Here is a 25,803-nt window from a genome sequence, read left to right as displayed (position 1 = left end):
GGGTGCGGGGAGCGCTCCCGCCCCTCTCCCTGGAGCGGCGCCGGGGGAAGGGGGAGACGGCCGAGCACCCCCGGGATCTTCCCACAGCGGAACGGGAAGGGAGGGCTTTTAACAGCATCACTATTATTATTATGAATTTTTATTATTTTTAGCGAGAGGGAAGGAAGCTCGGCGGGAGCAACGCCGCTGCCAGAGAGGAAATCTGGGAATGCAGTGCGAGGGAAGCAGCGGCTGCCGGAGGGACGGGGGGGAGACAGGCGGGGAGGGGGCACCGGCGCAGGTATCCCGGCGGCAGGAAGCGGGGGCGGGCAGCGGGGCAGGGCGTGCCGGCCGGGCCGGCCTGGGGCCGGGGAGCCGGGCTGAGCCGAGCCCAGCAGAGCCGAGGGGAGGGGAGCGGGGCGGAGGCGGGGCCGGCCGGGGGGTGGCCGTAAGGTGAAGGTTGTTGCAGAGGGTTCATTAAAAGACAGAGTTCAACTCCTCGCCGTCGCAGAACGCTGCTGGGAGGCTGATTCCGTGGCGTGCGAAGGGGGAAAAAGGGAAAAGAAAAGAGGGGAAAAAAAAAAAAGAGAAACCAGGAAAGGGAGCAAAGCCGAAGCTACTTAAAGCAGTCCTAAGAGGAGCGGGACAAGGAACGGAGACGGCGGGAAGCAGGGACAGGTTGCGAGCTCCCGAGGCCCAGCGAGGAGGAAGGATGATAAACGTGGTGTCCGTGTGGCTGGTGGCCCTTTGCTTCCAGGCTGCTGTCCCGGTGAGCCGAGCCGAGCGGAGCACGTGGGGCGGCGGGGCCCGGGCGGCGTGTGGGGCCGGGGCGGCGGGGCAGGGGGCCGGGGCGGGCTGCTCTGGGCTGGGGGGACCGCCCGGCTCCCCCCTTCCGACGGGTTCCCGCAGGGGTGCGGAGCGGTGGCCAGCCCATCCCGGCATGGAGGGCTGCGGTGGCCTTTGTGCTGGCGGCGGGCTCCAGCCCGGCTGCCCCGGCAGCCTTAATTCAAACCAGACCCGCCGCGGCGGCTCCCGACCTGCCGGCGGCTCCGCCCCGGGGCGCCGCGGGCCGGGCGGGCGGCACTGCCCGGCTCCCCCCACCGGGACCGGGGACCCCTCGGGGAGCCCCTGGAGGGGCCGGGGGTGGGCAGGATGCTCCCGCCGTCCCTCCGGCGTGTTGCGCCCCGGAGGCGGCGAGCGGCGAGTCCGGCTGAGCGTTGGCATGTGGCCCTTTGTGGTTCGGCCGTGGCCGAAGTCACGGGTGGTTCCTAAAGCGGGGACGCTCCTGCCGTGCCCCGGCACAGCCCAGGGGAGCGCGGGGCCGGCGGCTCCCGGCCGCCTTTGTGCCCGGGAGCCCCAGCCCAGTGGAGGGTACGCCCGGGGTCGTTAATTTCTGCCCGCTCAAACAAAGGTCCCGGTGCCCGGCTCGGCTGCCCCAGTGCCGGGCTCGGAGCCAGCCCCTCTCCCCAGGGCTCAGTAACCCCACGGCAGCGAGGCCTGTGCTGTCCCGGCCCCGGTGTCCCGGGAGCAGCTCTGGGGGCCCGGGCGAGCCCTGAGCCCTGGGAGCGCTGGTCCCGCAGCAGCCGCCGCCAGGTGTCATCCACGGACAGGGGATGGCTCTGCTCCTGCTCTTGCTCCCGCCTCGCCTGCGAGCGGCTTTCCGCGGAAACCTGGCACCACCGCGCTGTGAAGTGCTGTGCTCTGCGCTCCAGGTCTGGGGGATCAGCGGGTGCGGGGCAGGAGGCCTTGTGGCCGCCCCTTGACAGGCACAAAGCCCCGATCCCATCCCTTTCTCCTGTGGTAGCTTCCTATTTCACATGTATGCCCTGTCAGACCTGAGTGTGCACCGGTTGTGTGGTCTTCTCCTTTTGGTGGAATAGGAGGAAAATGTTTGAGCAGGCTGGTACATCAGGGTCAAAGCTGTTGGTTTGTTTTTTTTTTTTTTTTTTCCTTAAATGGAGTAATTGATTTGAAACTTGTCTGGGGATGAACTGCAGCAGCAGTCAGATATGGAGTGGCAGAACAAAGTACACAGTAGGATCTAAGCTGCTCAAAATACCTCCAGTTTCACTGTGCTGTTCTGTTTGTGAACCTGGCATGGGCTATGGGCATGTACCCTTCTGGTCCACATGGCAGTGAGTCGTTATGACATGGCTAAAATGACAAACACGTGAGCATAGTCAGCACTGTTCCATGGGGAGAGGGCTCTGCTTGCATCTTCTGAATAAAGTGGAAAAACTGCAGTTAATTTACAGTCTATGTAGTGCATTTGGATAAAATCCTCCTGTGATAAATATTGCTTACTAGGAATGATAAGGTCATGAAATCAATGCTTGTCTGGAGTTTTCCTGTGTGTAAGAGACACTTGGGCCTGGGTGACACTGCAGATCAAGGGCTTTCCGTGGTGAGCACATGGAGGAGCAGAAGTCCTCGGGGCTCTCTGTGGTGACTCAGCACTGAGGTTTTTTTCCCTTTTGGTGATCACGTGGGATTTTTCCCCCATGTTGAAATGTCAGGGGCATGGACTAAGCTGCCTTTCCCACCCATCTGGAATAATTATACTTTTGCATCAAGTGGCTGAAAACCTCTTGTTTGGGGCACAGAAGCAGAGTGACTCTACACAATCCTTTGAATCTGCCACTGCAGTGTGGCAGATGAATCTGCCACATTGCTATGGGCACTGCCATGGTTGTGTTGGGTTCTTGGTGGTCTGATCATTGGGAAGGGTGCAGCTGCTGCTGACACATCTCTTGGCGCTTGGCTTTTGCTGCATGACTTGACTTGTCCCTGCATATTGTCATAGAAATAATAAACAGGAACAAGAAAGTGACCAAACAATGGTTGTTTTTTTCCTGAGTACTCTTACCTGCAGGAATTATTCGAGAGGTTCCTGTTCTTCTTCAAGGTGACACTTTATTGCCAAAAACACAATTTAGGAGATTAATTACCCCCAGTTATGATGGGGGCATGGATTTCCTTGAAATAAGAAGGCTGATACATTTTAACAGACTAACCTAATTATTCTCTCAAATGGAAACTGTTAGATGGTATAACTCTGCCACCAAGCCAACTGAGCCAAGATGTGCATCCTACTACAGAAGACAGTGGACAATCTAGCCTGTGTGGTGAGGGGAAACAGGGGTTTGATTGTTTTGTTTGGTGTAGGTGTATGCTGATGGTTGACACAAACTTCACAGAGCAGGCCGAACCTTTTTCCAAGCGTGATGTCATTGCTATCTGAATATAAACTAATTAGAAGAAATTAGGTAGTCCAGCCTAATTATTAAACATGTAGGCAGTGGATAAGGAGGAAACACTTTCTTCTATAGTACATACAGAGCAGCATCAAAATATTTATCGAGCACTATAAACAGAGCTTCTTCATCTGAACACTCACTGGTGGCCACTTCACAGTGAAATGATGACTCTGTGGTCTGGTCAGCTCTGATTAGAGCAGCAACAAATAAGCTGGGATTTGTGTCTTGTAAAGGGGCTCTGGTGCAAGTTTGTAGTCTTTGTTCCAGGTTTCTCTCAGTTTCAAGTGGTGAGAAGAGCTAACATTTCTAATGGCAGCATTCTGAAACTTCTGGAAACCAAACAATCCTCTCCTAACAACCTGAGACAAGTCACAGCAAGTGCAAGAAACCTGTAAGCCTTCTAAAAGTAAACTACTGCACGAACCTGAAATGTAGGCTGCTGTTTTAACAGCAAAATTGGTCCATTTTAAGTATGTGTTTTGCATTCCTAGTGCTTAGATGTCTCCAGGTGGCCTATATACTAGCATTTCATCCTAACCTTGCTTGAAGTGATTCATGTGTCCAAGAATCATACTAATGGCTCTGAGAGGGACATTCCACACTTGTTTCTGGCATCTGGGTAGCTGGGATTTTAGTAGGGCCTCCCACAGGGAGGAGAGAACTTACTGGCAGAGAGAAGATAGGACCCCTTTCCTGAGGAGGTGCTGTCAATTATAAGATTGCAGTGCTTCAGCATTGCAGCGTTAGTATTTTCATCTTAATAGCTCTGAGATAATCTAGAGTGGGAGATGTCTAATACAGCACTCCAGGACAGCTGGAGATTGATGCACTCACTGTGTGCAAATGGCATTACTCCCTCGGGACAGCGTTCAGCTGATGTTAAGGCACTTAAATGTAGGTGTCTGTGTGTGCTGGGTGTTTAAGCCCTCATTAGAGTCATGGCGATGTAATCAGTGGAGCCAAAGAGAGCGATTATCTGACCAGCCCCTACACGTCAATTCCAAGGTGAGTTGCTTTGTCAGGGCGTTATTGACTAGATTTCTTGTTGCCCCATAAGGAGAGCATAGACACTTTATTTTAGTACTTTTGTCCAAGAGAAATTTAGCTCAAAGTGATAGACTTTTTATTTGTGAAACTTTCATCATAACTCTCTCCACAAACAGACTGGACAGGTGCTGTTTGTGCCAAGAGAACTGGCAAAGCAGTGGGAAACATCAGTTTTCAGCTAGAGCAGCAGCTCTTTCCTGTTCTAGTTCAGCTGGAACAGTGCCTCCAAACAATACTGTAGTCTTGCCCTGCTAAAGGCTGTGGAAGAAAAAAGGAGTATAGTTGGGTCCTGTCTCAGTGTTCTGAAGTGAGCAGAATATATATGAGTGGAAACATAAGTGGATGTGTTTTTGAGGGATGGTTGTGAGCTGTTGAGGAGGCATCAGTATTAAAAGACACTATTTATTTGTGGATTAGAAGTGAGGAACCTTTGTTAGTCCTAGACTCCTGATGTAGGCACTGAACTTACAATGTGGAAATTGTTTTGACCAACAGTGCAAGTACTTCTTATAGGTTTACTTCTGAGCTGAGAAGATACTCTTCCATGCAGAAAGCCTGTGGTGTCTCCTTCAGAGTGCTGAGTGTCAGTTTTGTTGACAGGTCTCTAAGTTAGAGCTGACAAACATACTTCATTTGAACTGCTGCTCTGCTGGCTACTGGTGTACCGCAGCAATGAGCCTTATCTGGCCTGGCTGGAGACCCAGGATAGTGCACTTTCTACTGTGGAGATGCTAGTGGAAAAGTTACTGTGCTGTGAAGCCTTACCTCAAGGTGAGATAACATTTGGACCTCCTACAAGCAACCCTTGTGGGGCAACATCTGCTAATGTGGTGGTTTCCCAACCTCTCCATTTCTCAAGCAGTGCTTGGCTGCAGTCGGTGTTCTGGGTCTTGTGGAACCGGCATGGATCCAGCGGAGTCTGTTAGCTTGGGCTCCTTGCCATGCTTGACTGTAATGTTGTATCTCACTGCTGAGACCAGTCTCACCAGTGGGGCTTGCTTTGCTGGATGGGAACCAGTGTGTTAGTGGGATTTGGATGGAGTTGGCAGTAGAACTTCCCGTTGAGTCACTGGAGTTGCAGTTACAACTGAGTCATGGAGGTGGTGTAAGTCATGGCTTTCCCTGCTAGGCTTCTAGTTTGAAGCTCCTTTGGGTATTGATCAGTTAAAGAGCTCTTGCTGCTTCACTGCTGTGTCATGCTGCTGTGCTCTCTGGCAGAACTACCTTCTCCATAGCCCTTGTTTTTGCAACATGGTTCTCTTTCGTGTCCATTCATTTTGCCTCTTAGTGTTCAGGCTTTTCTGAGTGAAAGGCCTTCAGGATTGCTATTGCAGAATGACTCCCAACTAAATCAAAGGTACTGATATAACAGATAGGGAAGTGCCTGCCAAACAGCTTAAAATACTCATGGATGTCTTGCCTTGCATGGAGGCTCTGTGTTCTTTTCATGTTCTGCTGTGTAACTTTTGTGCGCTATCTGTGCAGTCATGTCAGTGTCTTGATTGCCAGTAGTGGAAACAAAGGCTGACAGTGTTGATTTTTGGCTGTAGGCAGTCCCAGGCGTACACTCCTGTCAATCAGCCTTCTGCAAAGTACATCCAGTTCATGCAACAACTTCTCAGAGTGCTCTGGCTCCATCACCTGAGTGCACACAAGCCATTGCTGGAGAGTGGGGGTTGCTCTTTGTCTGCCTCTGCCCTGTGATGAAGAGCTTATTGCCTCTTAAATGTAAGGAAACTTGAACTCCATTCCAGTTGGAAGGGGAGCATGCAGGATGCTTTCTGGGCAGCACTGCAGACCATGGCTGTCTTGTGCTTTACACAGGAAAGCTCTTGCTAATTAGTTTCTAATGCTGGTGGCTGTACACCTCCTGGTCAGAGCCAGTCAGTTGCTCCAGTCCAGCCCCTTGCATCTAGGGATTACTGGAGGAGCAGACTGTAGATTGAAGCCAGAGGTGGGCAGGGGTGAGTGGAGCCAGTCTGCCTTCTGGAGAGCAAGCGGTGATTAACGTAACAAGTTCCAGATGAGAGCTCTTGTGAAACTGCGTGTCATAGCAGCAGTGCTGCTATGGCTGTGCTGGTATGGAGCCTTTGCATGGTCCCTGGGGACCAGGGCTGGCAGCTACAGCACTGTAGTAAGAGCCTACCTGGCTCTTTCCTATCCCAGAACAGGATCCTATGCTGCTGTGTTGTATGCTCTGAGACCAGTAGAATAGAGACATACAAATATAGTTATGTATATATTTATATAGAGAGATATTTATACCTGTCACGCTATTTGTTATCCAGCTCATAGCAAAATTTGGAGGGTGTGTGCCCTGATCCCAGGATGGTGATCAGGGAGATTAAATGCCTGTGCTCTGCACAACCACAGGAGCTCAGAGCAGTCTGTTGATCTACCAAAACATCAGTCTCTGGTTAAAGCACCTCTGCAGAAGGGATAACCTGTTATCCCATTGACCAACTAATAGGCATGTTTAGGGTTAGAGCCCAGGCTTTCTTCAGTCGAGAAGTTGAGGGGTAAGAGGAGGGTAACGTAAAGCTTCCTTGAATTCGTATCTGACACAAACACAAGCATATGTGATATTTTTCACTCAGCTGCTGTGGTCTATGCTTATGAAACTGTAATAGAGACTCTCACACCAGCAGATTTGATGGACAAATGTGATTTGTCCACCTCACTGACTCTAGCAGTGCGTAAGTGGCACCTACATGCAGTGGAAAAGTGGTAGTGAGGCTTGCATCGAAACTTGCCTACAGCCTGCAGCTAGACAGCTTTGACTTCTAAATCTCTTTCTGTCCTAACTGAGGAATCATCTAGATCGTGACTACTTTCCCATCAGCGAACAAAGCACCTAACAAAAGAGGCTGACTCTGGCATGTCTGGGCAGTGGCAAAGGAGTGCTCTGCTATCGTGTGCTCACATCGACTGACTCATGGCCTCGCAGAGGAAAGCTGCTGGCTTAATCCTCCAGCAGCATCGGCTCTGCTCTGGAGCGTGTTTAACCCGCACAAAGTTTCCCAGTCTGTGTCTGTAGTTGCAGTGAGCTGTGAGACACTGGTAAGCTCCTTTCTACAGAAGTTGGGAGATGCAATTATGAATAATTAGAAGTTATTACTCTAGTAGCTGAAAAGTGCTAAATGCTCAATATCCCCTCCCCCCCCCCACATCTAGCATGCAGCCAAAAGGGGTTAAAAAGATTCACCAAACATTCTTACACTGATTTTAGTAAGCAAATGTGGTGGGTTGACTCTGGCTGGATGCCCGCTGCCCACCAAAGAGAGAAAATATAACAAAAGAATTGTGGATTGAGATAAGGGCAGCCAGAGATCACTCACTAGTGACTTGTCACAGACAACACAGACTCAGCTTAGGGAAATTAATTGGTAATAAATTCAATCAGAGTAGGGTAATGAACAGTAAACCCAAACATTAAAAACACGTTTCCCTCCTTCTCTTCCCTCCTTCTTGGGCTTAACTTTATTCCCAATTCTCTAACTTTTCTCCCCCAGTGGTGCAAGGAAATGGGGATTGCTGTCAGTTCATCACATGTCTCAGCTGTGCATTCCTATTCATGGGAGGGCTTCTTGCACTCCTTCTCTGCCCCAGCATAGGTCCCCTCCCACAGGAGACAGTCCTCTACAAACTACTCCAGTGTGAGTCTTTCCCATGGGCTGCAGTTCTTCATTAACTGCTTCAGTGTGGGTCCCTCCCGTGAGGTGCCGTCCTTGGGAACAGGCTGCTCCAGAGTGGATCCCTCACAGGGTCACAACTCCTGCCAGCAAACCTGCTCCAGTGTGAGCTCCTCTCTCTACAGAGCCACAAGTCCCTGCCTGGAGCCTGCTCCAGTGGGGGCTTCCCATGGGTTCACAGCCTCCTGCAGGCATCCACCTCCTCCGGTGTGGGGCCTTCCCTGGGCTGCAGGTGGATCTCTGCTCCCCCATCAACCTCCGTGGGCTGCAGGGGCACAGCTGCTTCACCATGATCTGCACCGTGGGCTGCAGGAGAATCTGGTGCAGGTGCTCTGGCACCTGGAGCACCTCCTGCCCCTCCTTCTGCATTGACTTTGTGGTCTACAGGGTTGTTGCTCTCTCGTATTCTCACTCCTCTCTTCTCTGGCTGCAATTGCTCCTGTGCAATAACTTTTTTCCCCTTCTCAACTCTGTTATCCCAAAGGCACTTAGGACCATTGCTGATGGGCTCAGCCGTGGCCAGCAGTGGGTCTGTCTTGGAGCCCACTGGGATTGGCTGTCAGACATGGGGGAAGTTCTAGCAGTTCTTACAGAAGCCACCAAAATCTTGCCATGCAAACCCAGTACAGTAAAATACATTGGACACAAGGTGTCCTGTGGCCAGATGAAATGCTGGAGTCCCAAGTGTGTAGAAAATCTAATTTTCTGGCCTATTCTGTAACACTCCCCCTGCACATCAAACTGCCTGTGGGGAACCTTCCTGTGCATTATTTGGGGGCATACCAGTTGACAAGGCTCAAAACTGTGCCAGAAATCATTCTAATAATTTGATGGTGTAGATTGTGTTCCAGTGCCTGGGGATGTTCTCTGATGTTATTTAATTTACTAGTATGGATGTAGCCAGTGGGTCTCTGGCAGCAGGCCCAGAATATTATGAAGTTGTAAAAACTGCAGTATCCAGTAAAAGAAAGTGAAAGTTCATAATAGGAGATCACAGCTCTTTTGTTGAAAACTGTACCTGTTTTGGATGCCTCAGAGAGATGAGCAAGTAGAGTTGTATGAGCAATCCTGCATAATCCATCAGCTGATGGTTGTGAGGTGAATACTATGCACTCGGGACAGCAAAGCATTCAGTGTGGTGGTGCTGGTACATGTGATTCAGACTGTGCTTTCAGACTTGGTCTGTAAGGTGATCCTTCAGCTTTTTATGCTCTCCTTTATTTAGAGGGATATTGTGCTGACTGGAGTTGGTAGTCAGTGAGTAGACTTTGTTCATGTAAGTTTATTCCTATATGAAATATCTTTAACTTAGTAATGTTTGAACAGGTTCTTAGAAGCTCAATCTGTTGTTACATAGCTATCCCAACAGTACTCCTTGGCAGAAACTGGTCTGAGCTATGGGACATGTTGTGCTAGGAGCAACTTAGTAGTAAAGCACTTCACCTTGCCTTGCAATTTTAGTACTGTTTTATTGACTTGTCTTAATGCCAACAGTCTGTCAGAGGTGGAATTAGTGATGTCTCTTGTCTCTTCCCAGCAAAGATGTATAAAACACAGGGGTGTCCGGATTACAACTCAAGTCTGAACAGTTGCTCATCTGAGGTGTGAGAGCATCCAGGTTGCACATATATGGTAGCCTCTCCCACTAAACTCAAATCTCCCCAACTCATTTGGTGACTGCTCTGAAACAAGGCCACAGGGAAGACTGGTGAACAGCTGTACACCCAAAAATGAAGGCACGACATAACTGTATCTGTTACAGTGAGACTTGGATAACAGCTGAGATCAAAGGGAAGCTCTGATTTATCTTGCCTTTGTAGCAAGCCCCTTATTCAGGGCTCTGCTATACAGATGTGGTATGAAATAGTGTAACTGGGTGACTAGGTCAGAGTTAGTTTAATCCAGTAGGTGTTCAGTCAAGAAAGGCCTAATATTCATAAATGAAATGAGTGGAACAATAGGTAATGGGAGCACAATTGCAGCAACAGGTTTTTTAAGACTTTCTGGTGGGAGGCTTTCATTTGATGCTTCAGTGTTGAAATTATACTCCAACACCCTCATGACTCAGCATGGAAGTACACCAGTCAGCTTCCATAATCTCACTGAGATGTTGCATAATTTAACTGTAAACAGGACAACTGCTGTCAGAACTTTGTAGTATGTGCAGGATTACCACTGCTTTTGTAAACCTTGAACACAGAGACCATTAGTGTCTTAGGAAGAGGCACTGGGACCTTGGTTTTCACCATTTTATGTGGGTAGATCACTTGTTCCAGTGGTTGTGAAGTGTATTTCTCAAAGGGAGTTCATGCAGTCTGAGCTGGGTTCTACCTTAGACTATTTCAGTGACTCAGACTAATACAGGGTCTCCTGTAGCAGGCTGGCAAGTAACAGCGCCAAGGGATCAGGCTGTAGGATGTCACTTGTCCTGCCATCTGGTGTGCATGTGTGAGACAGAGACTGATGTAGTATTTGTTCAAGCCAGGCAGCTCTTTCTGGGTGCTTCCAGTTTCCTGATCCATGAGTTCTTCATTGGCGGGGTGGGCTCGAAAGGGCTGGTGGTGATGCTGTAACTGAGAAGTTTGAGTGTGAGTTTTATAACAAAATACAGCATTTCGAGGGAACATATGTCTGGGATGTATGTGTGGAAGATTGTTAGCAAAAAATAATTTCACAAGCATTGGACACTTCATTGTGCATTCCTCTGATGAAAATGTGGAATATAAAAAAGCAATCAAGAGGGCCTTGTCTTGGATTGTTGAATCTCAGGCTGTTGTCCTGATATGAAGGATTTGATGTTAGTTCTGTAAAGTAAACTGATCAGATCATCTGGGAAGCTGAAGCACAGTTGGATAGCAGCAGGCCTTGCAGCTCATAGGCATTTCTGTCACTCCAGTGTAAGCAAATAGTAGTTTTTGTTATCTTTTACATATCCGATTGCTGTAGGATATATTCAGTTACTATAGGATGTATCCTCTTGTAAAAGATTAGTCTGGGCAGTTCCACTATAACTCTCTTAAAAGTCTTAAAAAACACTGTAACTAATCAGAACACATTGTCAGCTTTTTTATTGTTGTAAGGCTAAATGTTTGTAGGTTTAAGTAGTCTCATTTTAGTTTACCAAGTGCTTTAGCTGAGACCTTTTAGTACTACGGGTTTGCAAGTTCATCTTTCTACTGAGGTTTAAACAACATCCTAGCTTCTAGGAACTGCCCTAAATACAAACTCTTAGTTTGGTACACTAGGGATTTTTATCTGAAACTTGGATTTCCGTAGTGAAGCACTGCAAGCAATTTGCTGAAATTAGAAACATGTATGTATCACTAAAGGAGTGAAAATGCTTCTGTGATCCTTCAAGAAGATATTAGAGCTTTGTCTCCTGGTTCCCTCGCATATCCTGCATTGCTGGAATTCAAGGAGAAGAAGAGGGAAACTCCTGGGATTGAGATAAGAACCTGAGTCTTCTTCTAGCCATGTGTCTGGATGCCAAAGGTTGTTGCATTTACTCTTGTCTGATACTTGTTTTTGTCTGCATGTTGGCTTCCTCCTCAGGTGAGGCAGAACAGCTTCTTTCCCCCCAGAATACTTTGTAGCACAGTGATCAGGTGGGTTTTGACTTCGGGACCATGTCTGCTCAGGTCAGAGCACTGGTGTTACTTGTGGTAGTGGTGTGGATCTCATTTGAAATGGGTAGTAGTTCCATCAGCCAAATAGTATGGCATTTGTCTCCAGGAATCAGGTTTCCCTAGGACCAGAGGCACACGTGTTTTCCTGGTGCTGCCGAGAGGCATCAGAGATGCACAGTGAGATGCACGAACCTAATTTGAAGACTTGAGATGCCATAGAACATGTCCTGTAGAAATGATTTTCTATAGCGGCATCTGATTTCTGAGCTGGACGGCTGGTGATGACAAGAGCAAGTTGTGCTCCTGTGGGACTGATGTCCCTGAACTGCCCCTGCCATGTCCTGATGCTGGTGTGCTGCAGGCTTGTGCTCTGTTCTGCAGTGATCGCCTTGGCAGGAGGAGTGTGCAGGGCTGAGACTCTCAGCATCCTGGCACAAGCCCTACGGCCACACGCTGACCAGTCTGAGCTAACAGGTCCACTGGGAGAAGACAGACTCAAATAGAACAAATGGAGACGCTTGCAGCTCTTCCCTCAAACCCAGCCTTGGACTACATTCAGCAGTCTCAGGGCTGTAACTGGTCTGCTTCCCTGGGAGCTGGATGGTTTCTGAGGAGAGGAGACTGGCTCCTCCAGACCACGCATGCTGTCCAGGAGCAGTCAGGCAGTCTGAGGCCCACTGCTGCACTTGCCAGGAGCTCTGGGTGGTTCTGTAACAAATTTAATTCCAGTGACAGTCCTCAGTACTGATCCCATAAAACAGGGTGAGTGGGTGTCAAGAGATGGGACAAAGAAAGGAATATGCACCCAACAGAGGTCAGCCATTTGGGGATAATTGGCTAAGGATATTGGAGACTTAAGGTCAGTGTGTTTATATATGTTGGAGGCAATGATGCAAAGTCTAGTCTCTCCTTTCAAGTGGCTGTAGCTGCTGCTGTTTTGTGTGAGGTGAGTTTCTCATCCTCACCTGCCTGAACTCTACAGCAGGGGCTGCATCGGATATAGGATGGAGAGACAGCAGGGACCTTAGATTTCGTCACTCTTAATTTCTTCTGCTGTCAAGAGGATCATGTTTATCTGTTGTAGTTACAAGTATGCATGGGTGGTGAGTCTTGGGCTGCTGGAGTCCTTTGCTGGATAGCTTTTCATTTACTAAAGATTTTCTCATCTCCAGCATACTCCCCTCTTTTAGCTTTACTTTGTCAGGGTTTCAGAGATGGGTGGCCCTCCTCTAGCCTTAGCTGAAACCAAGCAATTTTTGGTCTGTTCCTTTCTAAATAAGCAGATGAAGTAACTGTTGCTATAAGAATGAATATTCTCTGCTGGTTTTGCAATACTAGGAACTAAAAAGTGCTGGTGACTAAGTCAGAGGGTTTTAAGACAAGTGAGGTTTGTCTGGTCTTGACTTAGGCAGCTCACTGCTCATCTCCCAAGCCAGCTGAAGTAGACTGAAATTAATTCCCCAGGATGAACTGGAGCTGTTAGCTGCATGGCCTCCCTGGGCTGCACCTACTTTGCACAACCCTTTGAGCTTATGCACTGGCTGTGGCTTTCTTGTGCTAGCTCAAGAAATGAATGCCTGAACTATCAAGTATGTTAAAGAGCTGCAGGGAAAGATCTTTAGATCTTTAAAGAAAAGTGGTTTATAACATAAAACTGAACTGGCTGCTTCTCATGAGATTAGCTGCAGGGAAATGAGCTTTCTCATTAGGCTGCATCTTCAAAGCACAGACTGCCTTGAACGTGGGAGACAAAAGGGACCTCACTTTTGGCCATGTTGTGACAACCTGCTACTGATAGACAATTAAGCTGTGTAATTGTTGTGTGCCACGTCTGTGGCTGTGTTGACCTGTCGATGAGATTCAGTCTCTGGCCTGGGCTGCATTGCTTGGCTGGAAGGAGCAGGTTGGCGTGAGTGGAAGCAGCGTGTGGTAACTTACTTGTTTGATATATCGTCCAGGTGCAAAACCAGGAGCACAGGCTGTAACTCGCTTCTCTGTATTGCTGAAGGACTGACCACCCTTCTAGTGGAGCTGGCTGAGAGGGAGTTGTGAGGCAGCTCAGTTCTTCTCATGAGAACTGACCCAGTGCTCTGTGCACTCCTAGCAGCACGCACAGCCGGCGTGCTGTCACTGCTGCCATGAGCTCCCCTGGCTGTGGAGTCCATAGCCCTCTTGGACTCCAGCTACTCCAGATTTGCTCAGCCATCTCTGCTAAAGGATGTGCAATGTACTCTTTGTCCAGGACTAAACAGCAATTGCACTGCACCTCCTGTAAAGTTCAGGTGACACAGGGCAAAAGCAGAACTGCTCCCATTTTGAGCAACACATCTCTCTAGCCTTTGCTACTGTGTACATGAGGTCAGGAAGGACTTAAAAGCACTGTTGAGAGACTTGGGAGCAAACATTATCCGTTGTGAGCAAACACTGCATAAGAGAACTCTCCCTACAGTCCCTCTCCTTGCTCATTTTTGTATGAACCTGTGTGGCCCTTTGAGTCAGCCACCGATTTGTGTGTTGCCTGCAGCCTGGTGATGTGCATTTCCATAATGCATGGCGGGCAGGGGAATGTGTGTCAGCATCCCAGAACCCAGGCTGTAAATCTGTATGAATGCTTAAACAGCCCTGGCTGCCATGCTCTGCCCTGTGCCAACACAAACACTTGTGCATTCATGCACTGAGTAGGATCAGGGAACTGGTCCTGCTGGAAAATTCTTTGCATGATATTTTATCCTCTTCTCTTTTTCTTTTTTTTTTTTTTTTTTTTTTAGCCAGACCAGTTCCCTGATCTGGTTCACTATGAAAGTGCACAAACAGATATGCAGGGATGGTCCAGGAAGCGTGAAGTGACATGCTCTCATGGAAGGTGGGAATTTAAAAGGCCCCGCTGCAGGATGTGAAACTCAACCTGATGGTGACAGGCTGGTTTATTTTTGGTCTTGGCATGCTGATTGCTGTGTTTTAGCCCTACTTAATTAAAAAAGTTGCCCTGTCGCAGTAAGGAGAAAATGTAATGCTGATTGGGCAATAGTGTGGAGCCTCTGGAACCACTGGGACTGTGGTTGATGTGGGTGTGGAGTAGCTGGATGCTCTTCCTTGGCCACTGCATCTTGTGCAAAGATCAGAGTATGCTCCTACAGCTTGATAGAAAAGGAGGATTAAAGCCTAGTGGGCAGTCTACAGTCTGTTTTGTTCTGCTCATACTGGGATAGATCCTATGAACTCTCATCCTGTTTTGAGTAGGTGTTGGAAGGTGTTTTGCTGCCTTGAGAGCCAAGTGCTAAGAGGAAACTTCTGTTGTGATGATCAGAGTTCATGTTTCAAACAAAAGCAACTGCTGTTGCAGCTAGGACTTTCCCCTCAAAGATAGTTCTCTTCTCAAGTCACCAGCCAAAAATACAAGAGAAGGCCAGTAAGAATGCCAGATCTTACTGGCCTGTAAGAGAAGGCCAGTAAGATTTTCCAGATTTCTTTATACTAATAATCTGATAGACAAGCAGCCAGATTAATTGGATTACTTACCTCTAGCTGCTAAAACAATGCTTGCCCTGTTGAGGAAAAGAGCATCCTTTACTTTCCACTTGGCCTCCCTTTGGAAGGAGCACCCTGTGAGCCACTAACCAGCCTTACTCCAGGTGACACAAACTGATGGATGGAAGGGTGGGGATGCTGAAGCTGGTTGATATGCATCAAAAGCTTGTTGAGGGGGCATGAGGGAACAACACTGTCTGAAACAGGGAGGGCAGATAGTTTCATAGAATCATGGAAGGGTTTAGGTTGGAAGGGACCATAAAGGTCATCTAGTTCTAATGTCATGGGCAGGGGGGGTTGTAATGCTTTGAACAACCTTGATTAGAACACTAGCCAGGGATAAAAGTACTGCTTAAGTCTGGGCTGTCCAGCCCATGGGCTATTCGTGGGGTGGTTTGTAGCCATCTTTCTGGTCTTTGGCCTGCACTGTTACTCTGCATTGTTAGCTCTTCTAGGAAGAGAACTACTTCATTAACCTATAGGGCCACCAAGCAGCACTGGAGTTTACTTTGAGCAGCAGGAGAAACAATGGAAGAGAATTTAGGTGAGATGGTGCCACATTCCTGCTGACTTCTGATGAAGCAGACTTGCATGCAAGCTTCACTTTTGACTCATCATATATAAACATCAGTTCTGTTTCAGCTACTCCAGAATTTATGGCTGACTGTTAAAATTAAAGGTGTGTGTGGTCAGCTTAATGCTGCAGTCTATATGTCTGCAGGAGAAGGAGGATAGGTGAGGATACTGCCAGTGATATTTTTTGTGTGTGTGGTAGTGGGTTTTTGTTTTTTAATTCCCTTAACCAATAAGCTGTCTTCAGACCATAAACACCTGAGATTGGAGTGTATCGTATATGGGCTATTAACTGCAGAATATCAAGGTCTAACAAAGCTAAAGTTTCCTCCAGCAGGGGGTTTTATCTTTCCCTTCCCCCACACTAACATCAAGATTATTTTGAGGTTAGAAGCTCTTCAGGCTGGTCTGCCTCAGATAGCATTTCTGTTAGTGGAACTAGCTCTGCTATTCAATATATAGGAAAGACAAACCCTTCTGTTTGAGTTCATTTTAGAGCTGTTCAAATCCTTGTGAAAGTATTTTTCTAGTTGGTCTAGTGTCCTATTTGGTAGCCAAATTACAGAGCAAATGCTTGTCTTGCTCTTATATATACCTCTCAAACAAGACCAAACCATTGGTTTTGCCTTCCGTAAAGTTGGAATAATCTCACAGAATGCTTAAGGAGGTGTTTGAGGTGGGAGAGCTCAGCTCCTTCCTTTTCAGCTGAGTGAGGAGGATTTATTAGGAGAAAAAAATGTGCAAATTAACAGCTTTATTCAGATAATGTAGGATTTCAAGTGTTTTTCACACTGCTGATCACTAACTAGAATTAATAATAGTGGGATACAAATCATCCTTAATCTAGTTTAGGGACTGTAGCAGCTTGTGGCAAAGCCCAGTGTTTTTGCTTACCTCAAAGAGCAATTTGAGAAAAGCTGTTTCCTTTTGCATGTATCAAATTAAATAAATGTGGTTCCCAGTTTGGGCAGGGTGAGATTCAGCTAATAAATCTCCTCTTCATCATGAGAGAGTACTTCAGATCTGTGCTGTAGCAGGAGGGAGCTCTGTAGCAACTGATGGAATAAGTAAAGAAAGACTCATGTGTTCAGACTGACCAAAATGAGGACTGAAGAATAGTTAAATATGATGCTTAAAAAAAAAATCTAGAGTATGTCAGACTTCTGGAGCCAATAATATTGCTAATTAGTTGTGAAAGCCTGGCCCATTGTTGATTAAATTGAAGATGCCACTAAGCAGCTTTCTGGTTGTCCCAGCAGAGCTGAATAACTATTGTTCTGCAACAATACAGTGCTCAGCAAGAGCAGAAGCTACCAGTCACCCCAGGGTTTCCCCTAAACAGACTGCTTTGATCCTTGGGGAAGGGGGTCTTCTACTGGTTAGTACATGTCAAAAATACTGTTAAAAATTTCACCCCTCACATGCAGCTGAATTCAGTAACAGCAAATCAAAAGAACTGGGCAAGTATTTCTAACCAGTCGTCTCAATGGCTGAAAAAAAACCAACAAAAACATATGAGCTTGGTAAAAAAGCAACATGTTATAGGTGCACTGTAAGAATTCAAAGTTTTTTTACTAGAATACATGAAATACCACCAGAAATCCTTCAAAGGATCCACTGCCTGAATTTAGATGTGTTTATCCAACCTCTCTGTCATCAGTTACTGTGTGAATGATCCACAAATAGTCTTGGTGGGCTGAAAAACAAACTGGATTATGATGGACGTAATTTCTAAAAGCATGCCCATGTTTGATTATATTGAACAATCTGATAATAAAATTTTGAGCTAAAGCAATGCAAAGTTGTTGGTACAGTAAGCTTTTTTTAAGATGGAATTTATTTTCAGCTCTTTTGTATGATAAGCACAACCTGGTGACTCAACCTGGATTCTGTGCCCCTAATCCTCTTGGCTAATCAAAACCTTTCCCATTGGTGTAACTCAGCTGCAGTAAAAGGTCATGGCAAAGCCTTGACCATGAGTTGTTTTTTGTTTGAACAGCACAGTCCATCTTCCTGATGCAAACCCAAATTAGTTCAATCCCTTCCGATGCTGTCCTGAGTGTTTTATGTTAACCTTGCTGTGTCTGAAATCCTTCAGCAGCAGATCATTATAGAAGCATGACCTTTCTGCAGTCTTGTATTTTGTGGTGCCATAAGGAGAGGTTACTGCCTCTCATGCCCATTGAATGTGTAATCTATGGAGCAAAAAATGTAGTCTTTATATAACCATACAGTTACATAAATTAGAGAAATGCTCCTTAATACTCATCTGTCATGAAACTAGATGATCTCATGAAGTTACATCACCTTGTGGGTATTCTAACTGCTATCCACGTGTGCATAATCTTATACTGTCCCTTGAGTCTTTGGGACAAAGAAAGTCTCTCTCAGGTACCAAGCCTCAAAATGCCTGGTCAAGGGGAGATGCCACAACAACAGAGGAACAGAGGACAAGAGCCAACTAAGTAGAAGGACACACATAGTGGAACTTCACTAAGTTCTCATATAAAACTGTGAAAAGCAGTTCTCCATTGGTTTAACTGGGCTGCACTGGCCTTGTGTCTTCTGAGAAGGACCTGGCTATCCCTGATAGATACAGAAATCAAACTAGGATTCAAACAAGTACATAACAAAGGTTATGGGGAAGCAGAACATGCAGCAGCCTGGGAAGAGGCTCAGAGCTCAGGTGTGAGGGGAAGTGTGGCTGGACATGCTCGATAACAGGAGAGGAAGCACAGCATGACTCACAAGCCACCTCACCCGTTAGTCCCTCAAGGGCAAGGGGTGCAGGCTCAGTAGACAAGATCAAGAGTTGCTATTTCATATCTTGACAGTCTGTGATCCTTTCAGGAGGCTTTGTTAAGGTCTGCAGACCATCAGCCTGTACAGGTGTTCTTGGAAACCCTGTATAAACTATCCCTGGCAGACTCAGATCTGAGGGGAAGTTAGTCTCTATCCTAGCTAAAGGTGTATGGTGGCATAAACTGGATTGGCAGTCCCTTTCTTCAATGAAAAGCTGGAGAGATTCTATTCTAGCTGCTTCAATGTAGAGTTTTCTCATTGGGAGGAGGATGCACACACTCCCCCCTTTTCCCTTTTTGCAATGCGTCCCCTTTTGCACTCAGCCAGGCTGAGTGGAAGAACAAAGGGTTGTGCTTGCCTCTGCTAGTGCAAGAAATGAGGGAGAAAAATGGTCCCCAACCCCCCATCAACAAAAATGGTGCACTCTGAAGCCTGACTTAGCTTCTGAACGTACTGGAAAGGGTGAGTGAGACAGTTTGGGAAGCCTGGCAGTTCTTATTCCTTATGCACCAACAGTTCGTACTCTTTAATATTTGAAGTGTAGTGAGCTCAGCTTGTGTGAGTCACCACCCTTCAACACGAGAAGGAAAACATAGGGGAAGTACTTATCTGACCTACTTTCTGTGGAAGACTGCAAAGGCCCAGTGCAAACAAGCAGGGACAAATCTAAAATTCCAAATTACCTCATGACAGGCAGTTAAGCAAGAGATCGAAGGGCAATTTACTCTAGAAATATGCTTGCAGAAGCTTCAGGAATAGTGTTTTGTGGTTTTGTTTTCAGTAGGGAAGGAAAGTGCTAAAAAGTTTAATGTCTATATGTGAGGATTTTGTTCCTACTTTCTTGTTATTAAAGAAAAAAAAAGTCTTCTAACTACAGTGATTACCTAGAAGGAGTAAGATCTTGGGCCTGATTAGGTTGGTGGCAACTTGGATACTTGTCTTCAGAGAGGTCAAATCTAATGAGCTAGTTAACCACCTTGGAAACTAGTTGTTCCATGGAAATGTGGGGAATGGATAAGATATTAAGGATAGAAAACTGGATAAACCTGTGTCATAAAAAGAATGAAAAGGAGATAAGGCAAATAAACATATCCATTGTTGGTAATAAAGTGACAACAGAGAGCTGGATTGCTTTGACAGTACGTACTAGTGCTGGCTAACTTCTTAGAATGAAGATGAGTGTTATATTCATTTTTAAGTGACACTTAGAGGAATACTGTGGGTCTGGTTGCAAAGCTGTGAAGAATGCATGGTCTTTTTTACATAATAAAATAAGATTTCCCCCTCCATGGGATGCCAGGGATCCCACAGCTTGGATGATGCAATGCAACATCTAAACTTGAAGATGGGTCAGTACTGGAAAGGGGTGACAAGGGCATCTTGTGGATGGGATAGAAGTCAAAATTTGGGAAACAGGGAATGTAGTTGGATAGGAAAAGACAAAATTCAGGAAAAGTGACTTGTAGGGCTTTGGTTTGAAGTCTGAGAAGGGTGAATGACTTGTTAGATAACGGTAGCCCTACAGAAATAAACCTGGGGGCTAGTCATGAGCTGAGAGGCATGTTGTACTGATAGGAACAGTAAGTGTATACAGCACAAGCTAACAAGATGCATGAAGTAATCACTCTGAAGTAATTAGTAAACACTGAAATAGTGTTGTCTTCTTTAGAGATCCTGAGCAGCTTTGAACGTTGTGTGCTATGACAAACAAGTGCCACAGAACAGGGGGTTGGTCTCTTGTTTCAACAACTGAACTTCCATGCTGGTTAGTGTACTCCTTGGAGTGTAAATGGAGAAAGCTCAGGGCTGTATTCTCCTGCAGGGAAGGCTGGCTGCTGGACTTAGTTTGAGTGCCCATGCTTAGAAAGGGACTGTCATTCTGCATCTGGTTAGATGCTGTAGTTTCAGATATGTGAACAGTGTTTGAGGGGCTCAGGAAGGGACAGAAGGCAAGCTACTTTGTCTCCCCTTCCTTTCTGCTTCTTAGAACTAATGCAGTGATTTGCAGGTGAAGAGGTTGGTAGATAGGGAAGACACGAGCAGTCAGCTCTTGACACAGACTAGTTATGTTGTGTAAGGACTGAGTGTCACTACCAGGATGCAGCTCTGAATGGATTCCTTGCTTTCTTCTTTCCCAAAGCAAGTGTAGCCTGGAAGCAGCGCAGAGAAAGGAGACAGCAAGACTGACCTTTCCAACACCAAACAGAGTAACCAAAACTACTCTTTTCGGGAAGTGGGCTGGAACAAAGGAAGATTAAAAAAATGCAATCTGTACAAAGAAAGTTTGTGTAACCTCTAGGAGCCCTTAGAGGACTTGGTGCAAGCAACATGATAACTTTTATCTCATCACTGACACACCTTTTTTCTCCTTCTCTTTAAAGCAAACTACAAATCTGAATCTTCCCCCTGAAGACCTTGATTCATCTGGTGATGAAGATGATGCATTCTCAGGTTCAGGTGCAGGTGAGTTATTAGCACCTGTGCTGTTAGTGCTTGATCTTCTAGAATGAGGCAATTGAGATCGTGATGAACATCCAAGTGAAGGGGGGGTGGTGGGAGGAATCACAGACACACACAACCCTGTCCCAGAATATGAGAGCTGGGAACAGAGAAGGAGCCTAATCTATTAATCTTGTATTGCTTGAGATATCAACAATTAGCAGAAAATGAGTTGTAGGAGACTTGAAAGGGAGCAGAAGTAGGTAGACTCCTTGTGACTGCTAATGTGAGATGTATGAAGAATGTTATGAAACTCTAGTGGTTCTTTACTCGTGGGGAAAAGAGACCATAAGAAGGGCCTTAATGAGCTGGTATTATACACATTTGAGGGTGTGTAAACCCCAACCTGCCAACGTACATCAAGAGGAAAATGTTATCTGTCATCAGATGTGCATGTTCCAATGGGCCATAATTTTTTATGAGCCGAATGAAGGGGGTTTAGGGCAGGAAAAAATCTATTAAAATGGTTACTAAACTACATGAGAGAGATCTTTGGTGTTCAATGCTGAAGTTGAGGAGATGCTACTAGAAAAGAGCAAGATTTTGAAAGCTGAAGCTTCCTTCTGGCCACAGGCTTGTATTTCAGATTAAATTCTGCAGGAATAACACGCTGAAATTGGTGCCAAATGTGTTAGTGACAAAAGGTGTGACTGCTCTGAATCAAACAAAACTGTTAATGTGAAAATAGTCAGATAACCACCCTGAGGAACCAGCGTACTGAAAGCAGACTTCCCTCTTGTCAACCTCACCGCAAAGAGACTGGCGCTTTGCTTTGGGGAGAAGCAGATGACTAACAAAGTACTGCTGATAGCATGTTGGTCTGTCCCTTCCTTATTCCAGAGAAAAGGATGAGGAATTACAAACTGAACTGCTGTTATTATGAAAATTTGCTATGCTGGTTAGGCATCCTCCTTAGACCAGTGTCCTGAAGATACTATTAACAGGTCTCTAAACTGGCCAAGAATAATACTTTTTTTTGCTTTTGCAGGTCCCCTGACTGACCAGTCTCACACCTGGAGAATCCCAGGAGAACCAACTAATTCCTCAGTACTGGCAACTCCAGTGGATTTCAATGAGCAGCTATTTCCTGGGATTGAGAGCCGAACTGAAAAGGAAGCAATATCTCCTTCTGCAACTAGTAATCTAGTGACAGAGGAACCAGTTGTAGCTGTGAAGGATGAAGTAGCTGTCCTGGGCTCACCTGATGGGAAACCAACAAGTGACATGGTCACAACAACAGTGAGAAGCCCCACTACTCACTCTCCTTCAGTGGTTCATGTAACTCCTTCAGAAGCCTCAGGTGTGGTCCATGAGCTTGAACCAAAAATCCCCAGCTCTGATGTGCCAGACACTAAAGATGTCCCTGAGCCCCACTCCACTGTCCATCATGAGGGAGACAGCACTGCCATCCCCACGACGACAACTCCAAAGGATGTTGTTCCTACACAAGAGGAGGTTTCTGAAGATGGCTCTGGAGACCCGGTGAGGACTGACAGTTTTGACACCTTCTCTAGGCAGATGGCTTTAGTACTATGCAATCAGTTGATTTGAGAGAAAAGGATGGTAATTTATCAAAAACAATGATTGATTTAATAGGTTATATTGGTGGAGGGTTTTAGATGGAATAAAACCAAAGCTGTGGAAAGTATCTAGTAACAGATATGATGAGAAACATGAATAACCTGCCTTTTATGTCCCAACAGGGAGACTTCATCTTGACTAAAGATGAGGATTTGGTCCCCACCCAGAACTCAGAAGTACTGGCCGACTCTGGGAGGAATGCCAAAGCAGCAGGAGCCTCAGGAATTATGGACAGAAAAGAAGTTCTTGGAGGTACCAGATATTCTGGATTTCTAGTTGGTAAAAGCAGATTCCCATAGGAGTCTTCAGGCAGCAGAAGCTGCAGTTCTGCAAGTACATCTCTGTTGGCATCTCGGAAGCCAACCCTTTACATTAGACCTCTGAAATGAGGGTGGTGATTCACAATTCTGTGTTCTCAAAAGCATAACAGGGGCAAATACTGATCTGCTAATGCCAGCCAGCAGTGGTTGCTTTATCTGCAACTTTACGTTTAATCCTATTCCTTCACTTCTCTCAAAAATTACAGTAAAATTGCTCTATTGCTGCCTGGATCAAATTACTAGGGTTGAACACCAGAGCCTTGTGTGCTTTGTAGCATAGCCTGGTTGGAGATCTGTCTCTAGGGTTGGCTAGTGTAGCTAAGTGGGTGCTTGGTAATGGCAGGGTGTCTGTTTGGGAGGGGGCAGTAGGGCAAATTAATTTCTGTAACAATCTGGAACTTAAAATCATAGTAGCGTTATCTGACGTGGCATCTGGAGTAATTTGTGTCTTTTTCTCCCCTTCTAGGTGTTATTGCTGGAGGACTGGTAGGCTTGGTGTTTGCAGTGCTTCTAGTTGCGTTTATGCTGTACAGAATGAAAAAAAAAGACGAAGGCAGCTATTCACTGGATGAACCAAAACAGTCTAATGGAGGATACCAAAAACCACACAAACAAGAAGAATTCTATGCATAAACACTGATCTTCAGGACACTTCTTATTCCATCTTTCTTGGATTCTTCTCTCCCTGCACGTGGACCTCCTAGTGTGCTTTGCATTAAACTTAAGCCATATGATCATTGGGTTATTTGCCCTTACCACTTTGCCATTGGAAATCTTATAACTACAAAGTAGATCTGGATTCATTGAACATTCCCCGCTTTCTTGCACAATTTTTTTTTTTTTTTTAACAGAATTGGGACTGCAAGTTCCTAAACTCACTTTGGTTTATCTAGAGACTGCTGGGGCAGGCGGTGGGGAGAAGACAAGGGAGCACTGTATGTATAGAACTATTGATATTTAGGGAAAGGGCTAGCAAGAATAAACAATTATCAGTGCTCGAATTCTGTAGAGCAGGGATCCTTCCTATTTAACTCATAGATGTGTTCTGAGCGTAACAAGTGGCTGTGCTGGGCAGACATTTGGTACACTGCAATCCTCTAGCTCTTTATGGTCGCTGTATTTGGAGCACTTAATGCCTATTAAACATCAAGCTGAACACGATTTCTAGTGAGAGTTGGTGTGAGGGGCAGAGTAAACAAATGACTGTCACGTGGTTTAAAATAACTTATATTTTGGAAGCATTATCCCATACTCAGAACCAGCTCCTAAGCAGTTGGTACACAGACTAGCAAAAAACCAAACCCCAAAGACCCCCAAACTATGTAGAAAGAAATTTTACCAATAGCGTTGGACTGTCCCACTACCCTCTTGCTCTTTCAAGACTTAGGTAAGTAGATTTTTCTAAGCAGTCTCATCTCAGACATTCCCTTTGTTAGGTGCAGAATCGAGGCTGGGCTGTCGTGCTGTTGACGATCTCACCCCGCGCTACCGTGTAGTCGGCAGGTGACCGATGGCGTTTTGTGGCACCTTCCTCTCCACAAGTGTTCCCCATGGTTATCTTGGAACGTGGTCTGCCATCTGTGCCATGGAATGCCTTGGCACGCGGGGTGGGAGATGGAAAGCAGCATGTCATGACTTTGCAGCTGAGGAGCAGAGAAGCCTCTGAAATGAGCCTGGGGAAGGCTGAGTGTAGATAGCCTTAAACAGACACAACAGTTTGTGTGCTTGGCTCTCGCTGCTCCGGAACAGCTCTTCAGAAGCAGTCCCTGCACTTTGGAGAGAAGCAGCTCCAGGGATGTCAGACTAGTAAGGGCCAAAAAGCACCTTCTGAGAAAAGTCCGGGTGCCTGAAGCTGTGTATGGTCTGTGTGTGCCAGATGCCAGACACTGAGGCCTCACTGAGGGGCTGGAGCTCTCCAGAGTATCTCAAACCGAGTGAGAAGACAAGTGTGGTGTTCTGTACAAAGCCTTACTTCTGCTCTGCCTTTGAGTAGCTTCTTGCCAGTTCAGTTCCTCATCGCTCAGTGCAGAAGGTATGGGGTGGGTGGAGGAGTGTTTACAACTGATGTAAATATTTGTACCGTTGAGCCAGAGGGAATGATCGGAGAACATTGGAAAATACTGCAACAGTTGATATAAGTGTTGCACGTTAACAGTCAGACCCAAAAACCTGTGTAATTTAAATGAAGTATAAAACACTCCTGAGCTGCTCTGCAGCTAAAATTGGTGCCTTCTCTGCAAACTCGAGAAAAGAACCCAAAACTTCTTGATTCTAAACTCTTCCTTATGCACACAGAGAGCTTGTGCATATGTGTAGCTGACTGTTCTTAAGTAAAGCTGCAACAACCATTATGGTTTTTTTTTTTTGGTTGGTTTTTTTTTTTTTTTTTTTTTTTTTTTTTTTTTTTTTTTACTGAATGAATTTTTATAGGTTAAATGCAATGACCAGATGGTGTTAATTTCAGCTGTAATTCTTTGCTTTGTATAGGAATGTAGAAATGTTGTTTGATAGGTCTATCTATGGAAAGGTTCTTGTAAAGCACAGGAAGATAAAGTAGTAAACTTCAGTTGTACCTCACAACCTTGTTAGGGAAAAAGGAAAAAAACTGTATATTTTGGTAGTCTTAACTGACAGTTTGTGAAACAAACATGACATTCTGTGTTATTTAAGTGGTACAAATGAGATACGAATTCTAACAGAAGATGCAGCATTTGGTTATCTATATGCCATGTAAGGGTATACTGCAATAAATGGCATTTTGGCAAGAATGTGTCTGACTGGTGAACATTGATCTGTGTAATACTTTAAAAAATAGATGTGGTTTTTAAGACTGCCTAGGTCTTTAAGGAATTTGAATTCCAGAAGTGTGAATTTTTGGGCTAAAGATATGGAGATTCAG

The 25,803-nt window shown here is 46.0% G+C and overlaps 1 protein-coding gene across 1 annotated transcript; it reads left to right on the top strand.

The window, feature by feature from the left end:
• Positions 1 to 487: 487 nt before the first annotated feature.
• Positions 488 to 25,672, top strand: SDC1 (syndecan 1). The gene is made up of 5 exons (XM_050316116.1): positions 488 to 748; positions 20,886 to 20,967; positions 21,992 to 22,485; positions 22,707 to 22,836; positions 23,371 to 25,672. The coding sequence occupies exons 1-5, from the start codon at positions 692 to 694 to the stop codon at positions 23,535 to 23,537; spliced, it is 930 nt and encodes a 309-aa protein (XP_050172073.1). The 5' UTR covers positions 488 to 691; the 3' UTR covers positions 23,538 to 25,672.
• Positions 25,673 to 25,803: the final 131 nt, after the last annotated feature.

Source organism: Myiozetetes cayanensis, unplaced genomic scaffold (assembly GCF_022539395.1).
Source record: "Myiozetetes cayanensis isolate MyiCay16 unplaced genomic scaffold, myiCay2020 scf2-11, whole genome shotgun sequence".
NCBI classification, from domain to species: domain Eukaryota; kingdom Metazoa; phylum Chordata; class Aves; order Passeriformes; family Tyrannidae; genus Myiozetetes; species Myiozetetes cayanensis.
This window is presented reverse-complemented; position numbering and strand designations above follow the sequence as displayed.